The 17124-nt window shown below is 45.2% G+C and overlaps 1 protein-coding gene across 1 annotated transcript in view; it reads right to left on the bottom strand.

Moving 5' to 3' along the window:
* Positions 1–219: 219 nt before the first annotated feature.
* The window catches only part of LOC310964572 (fidgetin-like), a gene marked incomplete at both ends in the record, with an annotated part of 33138 nt that continues 16233 nt past the window's right edge, over positions 220–17124 (bottom strand). The window contains 1 exon segment of the mRNA XM_083937750.1: positions 220–2492. Within this exon segment, the coding sequence (XP_083793876.1) occupies positions 220–2492 (2273 nt within the window).

The raw sequence follows: 17124 nt of genomic DNA, 5'->3' as shown, positions 1-17124 counted from the left end.
TCTGGAGTGTCAAGCATTCAAATTAAAACTCTTGCTCATTAACGGCAAAACTGCCAGTTTTCTCATCAAACCACGTATCTCGGTGCGTCTAAACCCTGTTTGTGAGAACTCAGTGGGCTTGTGTTGGCCTGCTGTGTGCCTTTCCCTCCAGCACAATGCTTCTGCCCTGAGGGGAGGAATTGTGGATGCCTCTTTTTCTCAAGGGCGGAATCTATCTTTTCACTGGCTGCAGCCGAACATTTTGTTCCACTCAGTGTACGTGTCAATCTCTTTCTGTGATATACTGGCTTGGAATTTACAAAAGACACTCTCAAAGTCCTGGTAGGTGAGGGGCCTGACCTGTCCCCTGGGCATCATACCCGACATGTCCATGCCCTGTGCAGAGACGTGTAACAGACCTACGAGGGCCTCCTGGCAGAGTCTGGCCAGGTCCAGTCCAGAGAAACCCTCGGTACGCTGGACCAACAGCGCCAGCTCTTCCTCGCTCAAGCAGTATTTGTGCTGAGATTGAGCCAGGAGCTGGCTCACGATCTGATGTCGAGCTGCACCATCCGGCAGTGGCACGAGGACCCTCCGAGAAAAGTACCTGCGCAGCCCTTCATCCATGTCCTGGGGTCTGCTTGTGGAGCAAACCACCAACACTTGGTTGCCTCCGTCCTCGCCTGAGCCCATGAGAAGTGAGTCCAACTGGGCAAGTAGCTCCCCCTTCAGCCGGTTGATGGGGCTCTCTTCGCTTAGGTGGGCTGACAGCAGCATGTCCACCTCACTAATGAACAGTACAGAAGGCTGCCGGCAACGCGCCACCAGGAAGGACGCTCGGATAATCTTTTCTCCCTCTGCCAGCCACTTGGTGGCCAACGTGGAACCGTTGAGCTGGAGGAACGGCGCCCCCAGCTGGCTGGCCAGGCAGCGACCCAGCAACGTCCTGCCACTGCCCCTGGGGCCAAACAGCAACACGCAACGTGGTGCAGGTCCTAAACTGCTGAACATGTCCGGGCGCAGAATGGGCCACAGGACCTCCTCCTTCAGGGTTGCCTTGGCCAGTTCTAGTCCTGCAATGTCACTCCAATCCACTGGGGGCCCCTGCTGGACGATTTCAGAGGTAACCATGTCTAGGAGGTGAGGGTCACTGGTTTTTAGCTGCTCTTCAGCAGGCCGGGAGGAGGAATTGGATGAGGAGGAGGTAGGCCCTGGTGCTGAGTGGGAGAGGTGGAGACGGTGATCATCAGCACCTTGCTCACTGAGGGAAGGGGAGGTGAAGCTCGCAAGGGAATCTGCTGAGCGGGAACCCCCCAGGGTGGAGGTGACATAGGCCGGGGGAGTCAGTGGCCCACCTGTTGCCTGGCTGCTGTACTTCCTCTGCTGCTGCTCTGACGACATCGTGGACTGTTTCTGAGGATTAAAAGGTAAAGACGACTTTTCAGCAATTCTGTCAAATCCACCACCGTTGGCGCTGTTGGAGCCTCCATTTGCGCTGCTGCTGTCTGCTATCCTGTACATGGGGCTCTCAGCCGAGCTCCGAGCCTGGCCATAGCCAAAGTTACCATAAGCGGAGTCTATCTCTCCTTGGCCTGTCATGTAAAAGGCTTTCCTCTTTAGTGAGTTGGAGGAGCTACTGTTGAGAGGGGTGGGGGCGATTGGGGTCAGGTTGTGGCTCTGGTACGGGTATCCAGGTAAAGTAGAAGAGGGGGGAAGGGGTGTAGGTGCAGCGATGCCTGAGGGGAGGTATGAGGATGGAGGGGGTGCTCCTCCAGGGCTGTATCCTGGGCCGACTGAGCTCTGAGCTGGGTAGCCTGCTGGGGGGTAATTATAACTAGACAAGTTCGGGGAGCCTCCGTTGTAAGCTGGGACCAAAGTGGGGTGGGAGGGTGGTGGAGGGGGTGGCTGCAGGAGCCCAGAGCTGTGCAGTGGGGAGGGAAGCGCTGGGGCGGGGCCAGACTGGGAGCTGTAACTACTGTGCAGGTAGGAGCTGCTGTACGGAGGGCCATATTCCTGAGAGGGCATGGAGGAGGAGTGGAGGGCAGTGGCCGTGTGGCTCCCACAGCTGCTGCTGGAGTAGCTGGGCTCGCTCAGGGTGCTGGAAGCCAGTCCCGGGGAGCTGCACATGCCAGACACAACCTCTGAGGCTGACGCCACCCCTCCCTTTCTGACAGAAACCCCCTCAGGGATGCAGCTCATGGGGTAGACGCCATCCTGCCAGGGCTCTGATTCACCTTTCCGTCCGTTCATCACCCCTGGGACCTCAGAATAGGAGCCCGGCATCTCAAGAATGCCAGAATACTTCTCGGCATACTTCTTGAGCAAGTTGGAGGCGGTGAGGGCCGAGATGTCGTCATTGGCCCAGGCGTACTGGTAGGTGGCTGAGCGCTGTAGGTGGCCAGGTACCGCCCTGTAGGCCTCAGCCTTGTGGGCTGGCGAGCGCGTGGTGGAAGAAATGTCGAAATGCTGTTCGGCCCACTGGCTGTGCTCGGGGGTCCACTGCATCTTTAAGCCTGAGAGAAATGGAAACAGACAACCGCACGTGAGCACACTGACCTGCTAAAATCATTTTATCAATAATTAAAATGACAACACCTTCTAATTGTGTGGGATGGAGAAGTGTGGTCACTTAAAAATGTGATATTCATCTAGAGGCTTGTTTGATGTGGTGCTCTCATTTTTATATATTTATTTTATATCATGAGAGGGTTTTGTGTCCAAATGTATTGTTAATTTCTACAGATCATAAGAAGGAGAGAGTGTGTCTGCAGGTATAGTGCGGTACATAGGGAAGGTGGGATGGCTGGTTACGGCGGCCTAATGCACCCTGGCCAGACCAATAAGACAGAGGCATTGAGGGTCACTCTATAATCCCCGGCTCATCTGAGGTGGCTGGAGATGGGTTTGAAAATGCGCCTTGCAGAGAGTACCACAAAGCAACACACACACCAATACACACCCACCCCCCTCTGCTCATGGCGCTTTCATCGAACTCACACACACTCACACACACACACATACACACACACAGACCCATGCTCAGACACACAGGCATTTAAAAAAAAAAAACCTATCCATGCCTGCACTCAGGCGTGCTGGCGTGCACACACGCACACACAGACTCACATTCACTGACCCAGACGGACAAACACAGGCACGCACACAGGAGCTGTAGCGAGCAATGAATTACAACACATTGTGTCTCAAGCTTAGTTCCTGTCTGCACAGCTCCACCTTGACCTCCTCTCTCTCTAGCATTCTCTTTACCTTTCTGTCTGCCTCTCTTCTTCATGCCTCCCTGCCGCCTTGTCTTTTCTCTCAGCCTCTATACTTTTTTTTTTTGGTCATCCATTTTTCCACCTCCCCTCCTGCTGGATCCTACTTCCTTTTATTCTGATTCCATCGTTTTCGATTTATATCTCTCCTTTTCATTCCCTTTCTTCGCGGCCACCCCTCCTCTTATTTACTCCCTCTGTGCTTGCTTCGCCTCCCCCCCTCCCTCCTTCCTTGCTCCATCTCATCTCAAACACACTCACCTGGCTCTCCCCTTTATTGCCTCGGGAGGCTGGAGAGCCACTGTTTCCTTTAATCCCAGCCAATGCCATCTGCAAACACTGACAGTCACACAGTGACTCTATCGTCGTCTCACTATCAAAGCCGCGGTGCTATCAAAGGCTGGACCAGGCGTAATCACAGCAGCCGCATGGCAGATTGAACCCCGTTTGATTTGACTTAGTGCACACAAATAAAGGATAATATCGGTGTCATTTAGGCTGCTTCCTCCGACTTATTGACTGGCTGCGGTTACATGTAGAGATCCACAGTCGGGGGTCTGGTGAGCAATGCCTGCTTCAGAATTGGTTTATGTGTGTGTTTTTGTGCTTGTGTGAGTAAAGCAGGCAGGCACAATACAATCCATTCATAGAGGAGCAAATCTTCTCTTCCTCCTATCCATTTATGCTACTGAAAACACACACACACATGAAAAAGCACATGCACAAACACATACACGTTCACACTCTCTTGCTCTCTTTTTCCAAGGCCCTGTGTTTGTTTGGTAACAACACAGAGAGGGAGGGGGAAATCCCCAGACTCCTATTTCCTCTCTGATTCTCCTCTCTAGCCATCTCTCGGCAGACGCCAGTGGCTAATTAGCAGAATGGCGATCTGCTAATTGTGTTAATTTACAACATTTTAGCCGAGGGGAGTCTAGCAGGGGCTGGCAAGCCTTGTCACCCTCCCAGTGTACTGAGCAGGGAACGCCTCAGACAAAGAGCTGAGCAGAGGAAAGTTTTGTATTAGCTTGGAGGCTCCTTTTAATATTGAGAATATATTAATATATATAAAAGGGCAACATTTCAAGGAGAAAATTAGTCAGGAACACTGTACAAAATAAGGAAGAAATAGGCTTGAGGCAAAATACAAGTTTTCCATCTATCTATATAGGTTTGTATACACCATTGTATTGTTATGTGGTTAAAAAAAAAAGTAGTCTGACATGTATTCAATATGGCAATACATTCTAATATCTCTTGTGTATTCTATTATCCCTAATACCATGTAATCTCAACAAAAGTAATAGTCATAAATAAATAATACCACTGAACTGTTGTCTCATGGAAGAAGAGCAAATTAAAAGGTGTTTAAGGGCTTTTAAAGTTCCGTTGTTCCCAGGATTGTATTCTTAAGCTACATGTTTGATCCATAGCCAGAAGCGAAATTGCAGGTTTGGCAGTGAAACATGAAATCGGTATTATTTCTACATTAGCTCATTAATAGATAATATGTAGCAGAGGAGCGAGAGGGAGACCCGTGGCAATGGCTCTGAGCCAGACTCAGCCATGATTTCTGAGATCAGTATATGCCTTCACTGCACATCTTTTCAGTCTCTAATCTTGGAGGTTTGCAAACGCGCAGGCCCACTATAAAACTGCCTCATTGATGCAGGGTCAATCTACCATGTGTTTCTTCATTCTGCTGCAGAAATATCCACCTTCACTTGTCATTTAACGAGGCATTCAGTTATCTTTTATTCAGTAATGTAGTTATTGACCGGCGCTGGTGATCAAGGTATCACAACAATGTTTTAAAAGCACTTCTTGGCCCTTAATCTGGCTGTTTAATTACTGTATGTTACTGTATCATTTTCTGGACTCTAGAACCTGCCATTGCACTTCAATGCTCTTTTTGTGACACACTCGACATTTTACTTGACAGCTAACGCAAGATAGCTATATCAGGTTGGAGCTAGCTGGCGAGTTAGCCACCTTAGGTAAGGGGGAATTTCCAAAATGCGTATAGTTTTTGTCCAAAACTAAAATAAATGTTTGTGTAGTCACCTTTACCTAAAGCTAGCGGTGGCTAACTCACCAGCTAGCTTCTACCTGATAGCCTATAGCTACCTTGCGTTCACTGTCAAGTAAAATCAGGTAGAAGCTAGCTGGCGAGTTAGCCACCTTAGGTAAGGGGGAATTTCCAAAATGCGTATAGTTTTTGTCCAAAACTAAAATAAATGTTTGTGTAGTCACCTTTACCTAAAGCTAGCGGTGGCTAACTCACTAGATAGCTTCTACCTGATAGCCTATAGCTACCTTGCGTTCACTGTCAAGTAAAATGACGTTCTAGTTTCTGACAAAAACAACACACATTTTGGAGATAATTTGCAACCAAATATAAATGAAGTAGAAACTAAAACCAGTCATTATGGAGAAAGAAAACAGCTAAAGTAGTCCTACTAGCCTAGCTTAACAGTGCAGTAAGTGCTGTCAATTTGTCGTCGCTACAATTGAATCAAATAAATGTAGGATTTTGATATAAATATTGATATTATAATACACTCCAATATTATACACATTTTACATTTAATTATTTTCCATGCTTTTTCAAAATGACATCACAGATTCTCTTGAAACATTGTCAAACGCATTGTTTCTGTAGTGTGTAAATCCTGCATTATGGGACTGTTGGATCGGAGTTTTGTCTGGATCGTTTCTAGTTTATTTTGTCATGTTCCTGGTTTATTTTGAAGTTCTCCCCTCTTGTCTCCTGTCTGTGACTGTCTCCCTTGCCCTGCTGTTATCAGATCATTGTGAGTTTTCCGACGTGAAGCTTTGCTTTGTTCCTCGTGTCAGTTTTCGCGCTATATTAAAACCGTTATTTCTGCAGCTTCTCGTTGCGTTGCCTGTTGCTTTCTGCAATTTGGTCCTCCTCAAAGCTTCACCCATGGCAGGGCCTGCAAAAAAATCCAATTAACCGGACATTTAATCTCTAAAGCAAAAAACTCTGTCGATGCAGTGATGTGTGTTTTGTCTGCCAGTCCTCAGTGGCGTGCAGTCGGAGGTGAGAGACTAGCCTTTATCTTTCAATACGGTTGTTTCAAGACAATATTCAACTGATTTAACACATCTCTTGAAAAAAAAAAAGAAGCACTGCATTGTAAACAAGCGAAACCATTCTGATGGGTTGAGATGGATGTGTCATGCACTGTCATGACGAATTGGCCTGTTTAGGCTTCATTTAAGTGCCAGGCTGGGGGGGGGGGGGCAAAATAAAACACGCCTTGTGAATCCCACAAACTGTCCTCCCCACATAGTTTGACACTCCATCAAACTGCGCTATGTCCTCCATTTAAAGAAACATGAATCTTTCTAATTCCATCATTAATAAAGATAACATATATAAAAGAGTGTGTCAGGCTCCATCAGGGCTTTCATCTCTTCTATAATGAGGTTAATGCAGAGACGCAGTGATTACCCCCGCAATGCAAATGAAGGCCAAATGATAACTTGCACTATTTAAATAAGGTAATAGCGATTACTCTACGTTATTCAAATGAGGACAGATACTTTGAACTGAGCGCTTTGAACTCGCTGCTCCTTCCTCAAAACATATGAAAGAGACGGCGGAGGATTGACTTTGGAATCATTCAGTGTGTGTATCCTCTAATTCAATGTGATGTAAACCAAGGGCAATGAGCAAAGCAAAGTCACTCAATGTGGTGGTGCGGGATGGGCGGGGTTGCTTAAGGTTGCCTGACTCCTTTACTCAAGCCCTTTTCACCACGTCAGCTGCGTTACCGGAAATACTCCGTTTACACCGCGCCAGTGGAGCCGGTTCTGAATTTAAGCATAAACAACCTCTCTTGCCACTCTTTGAGTCGTCTGATGATTTCGGTGCCGCCGTTAGTGACAGAAGTTGCCGAGTCTCTCCAGTTAAGACATTTTCCGTGACGCTTTTATGTAAATCCCCCTCCTTTTTCAACGTCGGAGGTTTGTTTACCTCCCATGTTTGTTTTTGATATAAAAGTCATCAACGCTCCCCCATTCAGTCTCCGCAAATACACCGGAGAAGGAGCGGTTTGCGGTGCATGAGTGAAAAGGGGGCTTCATTCTGAAAAAGACCTTGAAAGCCTTGAAAAATCCTTGGATTCATTGTGAAAGAGAAAAAACTAAAAAGGTGATACAAAAGTCATGGATCAAAATAAACAGAAATATCTATCATAATGTCTCTTTCTCTGGATGTTAATAAAATAAAGTACCCTGAATGCCACCCATTCATTCCCAAAAAACTTCCAAGGCCCTTTTCTTGTTTAAAATATGAAAAGAATTCTGTGGCACCCAGTTTGCCCAAGCTTAAATACTGAAGCGAGTGTGTTCTGGGTGCAATAGCCTTTGTCAGTGTGTGACAGGATTACATGCATAGAACATGCAGTTAAAAGAGTTCTCCACATTTTCCTTGAGTAGCTGAATTCTTTCTATTCATTCTTTCTATTTTCTGGTTACAGCGCCACTACGGAGCGGCAAAGCTCACAGCCTAGCCCTTATTCGATTCTCTCAACAATCTTTCAAGGGTTTTTAAGGCCTGGGGGAAATTTGCAAAGCGTTTGGATGGACACATGCAGTAAATTGCGTGAGTAAAAAAAAGTGTGTGTTAGTGTTGCAGAGAGAAAAAGAAAGGAGGGAGAGAGATCGTGCACTCAGCTGAAACAACATCCAACAAAAAGTCTTCTCCACCTTCTGAAGCGTCAAGTCTGCCAGCGCTTTTTTTTTTTCTCCTTCCTCCTCTTCCTCCTCCAGCCTCCACATAGAGAGAAGCCTAATCATTCTCATTACACTCGGCGTCCATCTGCATCAACAGAGCTGCCTATTACTGTGGATGTGTGTATGTGCAGTAAACAGCTCTTTAGAGAGAGCTAATGAGCTCTTTTAAGTCTGTCCGCTGTGTGATTCTGCAAGCGGGGTGTCAGAGCAAACTGCCCATTTTGGTAACGTCATAATTAAGCTGTGTGTGTGTGTGTGTGTGTGTGTGTGAGGAAAGAGAGATGCCGGCACACATGTTGACGCTGACATGCCCGCGCACACACACAATCTGAGACGTGCAAAATGCGTGCCCTTCTTTGTCTCCCTAACACAAACAGACACTGAAGACCTTCAAAAACAACCATCATGTCATATTTTTTTATGAAAATCCATTTCCAACTGAGTGTAGGAGGAGAAGCTGCATGACAAGCGATAACTTCATCAAAAGAGACCTGTTTTCACACGCCACAGGGGAAATCTAACCAGTTATTCAAATCCTTATCAAATACACCAGAGGGCATCTTTTAACCTCTAAATTGCCGCACGCGTGCACATAAAGAAAAAAACCTGAATATGCGCCGTATGTAGCTATTGTGTTATGAGTGTGCGTTTTCTGACGCACCGGGCCTTGTGCGTGTGTTTGACAACCTCCGGACCACCTTGTTAATGAGTCCAGCATACTGTGACTAAGCCACGGGCTACGCTGTATTGGCACACAACCTACAGTAGAGAGTCAAATAATGTGATTAGGTCCTCCAAAAGGCAATTAATTATGAAATTAGTCATGAGCCGGTGTCACACACGCACACGTGCAATCAAAACTCTCCATCGTTCATCTGTAATGCTTCCTCTTCGGGAGCATCAGTTGCAGGAAAGTGACAAAAATTTGAAAGTTATTAAGTTATTAAGAGCCAAGAATGAATAAAAAAGACAAAAGCACGAACTAAATTCCTCTTCAATCACCTGTGAGGCGACAAAATGGTTCTCCAAGCCAGACTTCTCTGAAAACGACCCAAAAAAACCCCAAATCCGCGTCTTTGAAGCCGGTAATTCAAGCTCAGCCGCAGCTTACCGTTACAACGAGTAGCCTGTCGCAAAGCAACGACAATAACAACAACAACAACAACAACAGATAAGGGAGTAAACAAAGCGAGTTCAAAGTCTAGACGCTGAGCAGTGACCGGGAGAGATGAGCTGTCACTAACTCAAAGACAGTACGAGGGGAAAAGAGATGCTGTAAAGATGACAGCTCGGAGCTGCCATATGAGGATATTTGACAAATGACAGCATCTTTAAAAAAAAAATCAAATATTCATTGTAATCGGTGACCTTTGACCTCGTGATAAGTTTTCGCTGCGCCGACCATCAAACTCTGAAATGTCTTTGTGGAGCAGATGTGGGAGTAAAAAAGAAAAAAAGGAAGAAATTCAGCTTTAAGAAACAGGCTTCATTCTCTGTGTAAATGTAAAAATATTAGGGTATATTTAATAATGACTCTAAATTTAGCTCACAGACTTACATCTCTGACTAAATTCCAGAGGCATATCATCGCCACCCCTGCGAGTCAGTAACAGATCTTCCTTAGAGCTGTATAAATTGACACTGTCTAAATTTCCTTTTACCAGACAGACTATTGAATGGGCGGGTTAAATGGGTAGGGCGCAGTTAAACAAATGCTCCGGATCAAGGAAATTGTGCGTGGCTTCTTTTGTCATTCAGAGAGGAAATTGAGAGATATTCGGCGGGGGCTCGGAGCCGCTAACGCATGGCATTCATCTATAATGCACTCGGCCTGTCCGTCAGCCACTCCATTTCCTGTGACTAGCGCAGCGTGCCTAATCACCCGGCTCTACGCAGGGTTCCTTCCTCAATGACAGCCCCGCTGCACACACGAGCTAATATGCACACACGCATAAGCGGTCACACAGGCGAGGATGAAGACACACAAACACGCGTCGAGACATCAGGCCCGCCGAGGCAAACAGATTACTCTTATCTGGGAACAGAAGGACTTGTGAAGACTCTCACTGTCACCGTGCCAGCAATGATGTATCCGCACTTGAATGGCTTGTTACTGATCTGTGTAGCATTAACAAACTATTTATCAACTTCATAAAGACATCAGCAACAACTTGTAGAGACCAGGACATTTGTTTAAATTCATAGTGAGTTAGAGTTGTGACTAATGCCTTTATCGAGTCAATAAATCCTATTCGTTCTTGTGATTCTATAAAGCATTTACAACCAATTTGATAATGTAATAAAGCAATTAGTAACAACATAGCAACAACGTATTAACACTGATAAAGATGGGTTCATTAAAGGTTAATAAGTTGTAACTACTGGCTTTCCTATGTAAATACAGTTTATTTATCCATATTTTTGACATGTAAAGCATTAAAAAACAATTTGATATTGTAATAAAGCCAATAGTAACAGCATATTGAACTCTTCTAAGGCATATTCATTTAAGGTTTATAAGTTGTAACTACTGGTTTTCCAATGTCAATCAATCTTTTTCCTTCTTATTTTTGACCAACTAAGTATTAACATCATAGACATTATAATTAACTTAATAAAGCCAATAGTAACAACATAGTAACAGCATATTGAACTCTTCTAAGGCATATTAATTTAAGGTTTAGAAGTTGTTACTTCTGGTTTTCCGATGTAAATCAATCTTTTTCCTTCTTATTCTTGACCAATTAAGTATTAACATCATAGACATTATAATTAACTTCATAAAGTCATTAGTAACAACTTATAACCCCCTACTAATGCACTTCATTACGGGTTTGTAAGTTGTTCCTAGGGTTATGTTAATGATTAACCGTTTGCGTGGTCCGCAGCTGTCCACAGAATGCGTTCAGTATTTCTGAGTCACTCTCCTGGACGGGAACTGGGACTCAGTCGCCTGCTTGTCTGCTGGCGGCTAACTGTTTATGATCCATTATTAATGAGGGTCAGCTATCAGTCAGGAAAAAGGTCCAAATTAGCCTCCCTGGTTGGTAAGAATGGCTTTATTAGCTCAAGAGTACTTATTAATTCTTATTTCTGATGTATAACGCATTGACACACTATTTATGAACATAATTAAGTAACAACAAAGTAACAAAGTATAAACCCCCAACTAATCCAAAGGTCATCAAAGGTTTATACCTTGTGACTTTATTAAGCTGATAGTTTTAAAATTAATAAATCACGTGTTAATTCATATACAATAAACAATTTATTCAATTAAACTTGCTACAACTGGCTTTCTTAAATGGTTAATAGTGTCCAATACATTAAGTTCTAAAATAATGTCTTCATTCATATTATGGTATTATGATTTATTAACTTAATACAGTCATAAGGCAAACATAAACCCTTACTAAGGTCATCTTTATTTAAAGTGTATGTGCCGTAATTCCATATATGAATAAACTAGTTCATATTGACTTCATAAAGCAATTAGTAACAACTTGTAAACCCTTAATAGACATACTTTATTAAGATGTTACTGAAGTCTTAACTGCATTAATAAAACCTTATCAATCCCTATTAATTCCTATTGCTGATCTATTAACATTAATAAACAATTCATAGACTTAAAGCCATTAGCTTTGAGACCCTTTAAGTTATTACATTAATTATTTACCCATATTGCTGCTCTACAAAAGCCTTGAATAACAATGTATTAACTTCATAAAACCATTAGTAACAATTTCTAAACCCATACTAAGGCATACCTCAATGCTTTACAAGAGGCACATTTCAAAACGAATGTGAAATAAATGGCTTAATACAACTTTATAAACCCTAAAACCACGAGTATGTTTCATCCGATCGTGGTTACATCTTCACATTGCAGTTGAATATAAAGACAGGCAGCTCATATGGCTACACAAGCTCACGTGGCCGACACTAAAGCGATGCTTGACAACTCTGCTTACCTTGTACGACAGTGTACAAATGAAATCAGTTTAAAAATGACTAACGTCCCCCTACGCCGGTGTCAGCCGAAGCTCCGCTGCGACAGTATGTCTGCAGTGTTTGTCAGGTGACATCGGGAGAGTTCTACATTCCCTTCAAACAGCTCCGAGGCTGATGTGCTCCCACCTGAGGTGCGGGATCCTTCAGAGTGCCCCTGAGGTTAACATGGGCCACATACTATCAATACTCCTCTGACGCCCGGATCCATACCCCAGAACCGCCACCACTTTGTTTACCTGTGTGTTCAGTAATTAAAATAGATTTCTCAGAGGCGGCCTAATCCTTTCAGAAATGACATTGATCCAGCTACCAATGCAGGAGAGCTGTGGTGTAACTTTGTTGGGGTTTTTTCCCCCCCTTGTTGAGGACATCTCGGCCCTTCCTCCTCGACGGAAACTTCAGAAAGTCCTCGACATGAAGGACGTCATCTGGGGCCAGGAGGGGGGGGGGCGGGGGGGCTGCAATAGAGGGGTGGCAGGTGGAGATAATAGAGAGGAAGCCTCTAACCTCGTCTAAAGCTGTCTGTCTTCGTAAATAAAATGAGATAATTATTGAGTGAACAACATTATACGCCGACGACGCACTCTTTCTTCTACCCCCCTCCTGCCGGCGCAGTTGTAAATCTCAACAAACACGGTGCTTTTGGACATTAAGTGCTCACTAAGCACAGTGGATGCATCATATTTCAAGAGCAGGCGTTGTGTGGGTGAGGAGCTTGGGAAAATGGAGTGTAATGGTTATCCATTATCTTATACGGCAACGGCGGCAATGATCATTTTCAAGTGACTCATTTCTGGAAGTACCTATCTATTGGCCACTTCGAGAGAAGACTTTGATGGCTAATCCAAAACAACTATTCAGAGGTCATCTACTGCAGCGGCGCGGAGACACTCCGCACAAGAGAACGCTCCAGCCTCCCTCATTATTCAAATACAATCCTCAGGAAGATCCACATCACAAACAGCGGCGCCGCGGCCCCAGAGTGGGCGATTACCTACACAGAATACTCCTGGTCCAGAGTGGAAACATTAACAATTTATCAACAAATGAATATATCACAATCCAAGTAAGAGTTTGAAAGCGCACAAGAGATTTTTTTTATGTCAGGGGAATTAAATAGTGATACCAGAGCGTATTAACATATCAATGATCCCACTTGTGGGGGGAAAAAAGCTTCAATAGTATCCAGATACAAGTTGTGTCTGCGAGAGAACTTAGTCAATCATATTATATTATTCTGTCAAGGTGAATGTATTTTAAGGAGTGTAGGTGCTATGTTTGTTTGTGTGTGGTCTCGGCTCCACATGAATGGTTACTTAACACCACACTGATTTCCCCTCAGCAGTTAGAGAAAAACCAGCCGATGCTCAATGATGCATCACCGTGTTTGTTGCCGCCAGGCTGTGTGCGTATGTGTGTGCAAGTGTGTGTGTGTGTGTGTGTGTGTGTTATCATCGCTGGCACGTAGACAGACAGCCCAGGAGTGACTGCCAGAGTGTCACCATCTGTGGATGCATTTATGTCTGTCTGCACTGGGCTGTGTTTGTCTCAGAGTGTGTGTGTGTGTGGGTGGTTTGGAGGGAGGGGGGTACACTTAGTCAGACAGTAAACTGGACCATGGCTCCATAGTTTGCTACCTATCACAACAGCAGGCTAACTCAGTGCCAAATACTATCTACGCTGCAAAAACTGTCACTTTGTTGTTCTTTAACTCAATTTTTTCCTTAGTATTGCGTTAAAGAGCTGTGAAAATTCATCAAAATAAAAAACTAAAATTTCATCGCCAGGGCAAATAATAAAAGGCGGATTTTAAAGCTTTTAAATGACTCGTCAAGAAGGATTTCTGCAGTGTGTGAAACACTTGGCAAGCAAGCGAGATTAGAGTTCAACAGCAGTTGGTGGAGATTAACGCCCGCCGTGAGTGGCGCAGGCGCAAAGGTGTGCGCGCAAAGGTGTGCGTGCGAGCCTATAGTGGGTGTGTGGATTACTGAAGAGGCCCTGGCTGGGATAACCTCTACCCCCAGCCTGTGAACTCGCATGATCCTTCGCGGTGCATGTTTGAAGTGTCAAATCCTGCCCATTTCATATAGATTCTGGTGAGATCTGCCAACTCACGTAATAGCGCTGTCCCAAAGAAATAGGAAAAATGTGAAGTGGTCTCTCAGACTCAGATCAACATGAAATAAAATCAGACGGGAGGGGCGGTAAAAGGTCATGGTTTAATATAAATAAAGTTTTTTTTGCATTTATGTGCTTACAATGAGTTGGGGGAAAAACTTTGGAGTCATTAATCTTAATGTAACACCTTTGGCTTTGTGTGACGACAGAATATAAAGGATGTAACGGTGACTGACAGGATAGGTGAGAGTGGAATAGGAGGACATGTCACTCAAGGTCATGCAGTTGGATTTAAACTCTACCGATAGCTGCTGCGAGCTCCGGCCCACACTGAGTCATCAGGGCGTCTCAGCGGGGTGTCGAGCTCGCCCCGCAGCTGAGTATCCTGCAACTCACATCTGCCGCGCTTAGAAGGAACGGGCGCTCAGGTATGACAGCGCCGCGTGTGCGTGGAGCCTGCGCGCGCGTCTTTAAATCCACTGCGGCCCGCATTATGCTGGAATTCACACAGGTTGTCTAAACAGTCAAACAGCGGATCAATACGCCCATCGATTGGTGGCATTGAGACTGAACTGGTCGTGTCGAGGGGGCAGCAGATTCTCACTAGAGCTCTCTGCAGGCTGCTGGAGGACGCACGTACACACACAGTTAGAGTGTGGTATGAGCACGCACACCACACAGATATATAAACAGATTGAGAGTTTGGTGTGGGATACAATACAAATATTTGTGAACACTCGTATACAGATTTATGAACACGCACACACACATTTGTGCTTCTCCACTCCACATATCCGCCTCTCTACCCACTCAAACAGAAACTCAAGCTTCCTTGGGACACTTCCACACCAACACAACGGCGTTCATCTCATACGAGCAGATTCAGGTCCTGTCTGTTCAAGTCAGAGCAGTCTGCCAGCAGTTTGTCTCAAAGTGAGGGCATCCAGTCAGCTTCAGCAGCTGAATATCAAGCTGGCTGCCGCCGCGTCTCCTCGCACTCGACTGACACAGTCGATAGCTCTGCATTATTCATGGGGACGGCGGGGGCCGATGAGATGGCCTCTCACTGAGGGCTGGATTTCAACAGTCCCAAACTTTACAGGGGCTGGCGGATGCGTGACACCTTCAACAACTGCTTATCGTCAGCGAAAATGACAACGTGAGGCACCACAAAGGGCACGCAACTTTAAAAGGGGGACACTCAGGGAGGCGTTTGAATTTGTGAGTAAATTCAAAACGCAGATTTGTAGGTCATAAATAAGACTGTAATTCTGGCATGCTAGTTCGAAAGCAAGCCTTTAACAATGAGGAGTCGGTGCCTTTTAAATAAAACAGAACAGAGCTGAAATAGCCCCACTCTGTCAAATAAAGTACACATTAAGACTCTCTTGTCAGCTCCTCTTGTTTGCCATCAAGTCAATAAACACGGATGACAAAGTTAACACGGAAACCTGAAGCGTCTCTTTGCGCTAATAAAGAGAAAAACAAATAACCATTTCAAATGTTGCTCATCCGTGTTTGCCCATTTCCATTACACAGACTAAAGACATCAATTAGCTAAAAAGCGTCTGCTCCCAAAAAAAAGAACAGAGGAAAGAAAACAAGAAAGAAAAAAGGCCGTTATTTGGAGTGAATCAAACAAGACGCAAAGAGAACCAGAGGCAATAAAAAGAAAAAAAACATCAGGCTGCTTGATATCAGATCTCGGAGGAGAAATTTGATGGGCACCGATGAGCAGAAGGCATCTCAGGAGAATTGGACAGAGGAGAGATTTAATGTGATCATAGGGGACGCTCATCTTTCAGGGAACGGGGTAATAATGAGCAATCAATAACGTCCTTAACAGAGTTAGAGCGAGTGGCTGACAGCAGATGTAAGGCTTTGGCTAACAGGCTACGTCTGATCTCACATTACCACACTGGATCTGGGTTGAACATGCACACACATGCACGTGCGCACACAGGGGGGGGGGGGGGGGGGGGCGTACAGTATGTATGTACATGCGCGGACACACCGGCATATGGACCGGCGCACCAACATATGGACACACATTTCCTTTCTGTTCTCAGTCACTCACGCATACACACACACACCATCTCACTCACGCACACACACTCTCCTCAGGTGACATCCGACAGCGTAGTGTCATTGTCTATCGATCAATAGCTGTAATCACATTCACAGGCGATGAACAGGGGAGCGGGTCTGTACTGTGAACACAGCCGTCTCAGTTTATCCACCGACGGCTGAATTTACAGGCTAAAAAAACAACCACCTCTGGCAGCTTCTATCAGCTGGACCTGGGAAGTAATGGGAAAAAACATGAAGTGTATAAAGTAAATAAAGCTACGTATTCTGCCGTCTGCTGTCTATATGGGTAGCGTGTCAGAAGCCTGCCTCCAATAATGTTAAAGTGATACATTAAATACCAACGCCCCTAATCTGCTAAAAAGCATTACTAACTCACTTTTTATCCCAAATTTGATCGTTACAACAACACAAAAAAATCAATAATAATGATGTGTTCAAATACAAAATCTCCGGTCATGCCTTGTACTCCAATTCACTGTCCCCCTGACCCATTGCATGAAGGCTTTGTGCTCCCTCAAGATATGAAGATATACGCAGCCTTTGTTGGTTTGGGGATCCTGTGTTTACGCACGACGTGACACATTACGATTTGCTGTCCGTTGTTACTGTGCTTTGAGCGGCAAGCACTCCATGTTAGCGAGCTAGTCAGCTATTTAGCCAGCCAGCTGCTAAATGAGTAAAATGTAACATCTGATGGGATGTTTTTCAATTTTGAAACAGCTCTGTGGCGTGGCAGTGTGTGCCAATGAACGATCTGTGGCTTCCCTCCGTGGCCTAGGGGCTAGAGTCCCGTGGATTCTCGGTTGACTCCCGGCTCCATGGCGAGCTCCGTACGCTGCGCCCATGGAGGGGAGCCACACACTGCTCCTAGGCGCACAAGGTC

This window comes from Echiichthys vipera (genome assembly GCF_963691815.1).
Source record: "Echiichthys vipera genome assembly, chromosome: 23".
NCBI classification, from domain to species: Eukaryota; Metazoa; Chordata; class Actinopteri; order Perciformes; family Trachinidae; genus Echiichthys; species Echiichthys vipera.
The sequence above is the reverse complement of the archived record's forward strand: the minus strand, read 5'-3'. Positions and strand labels throughout refer to the sequence as shown.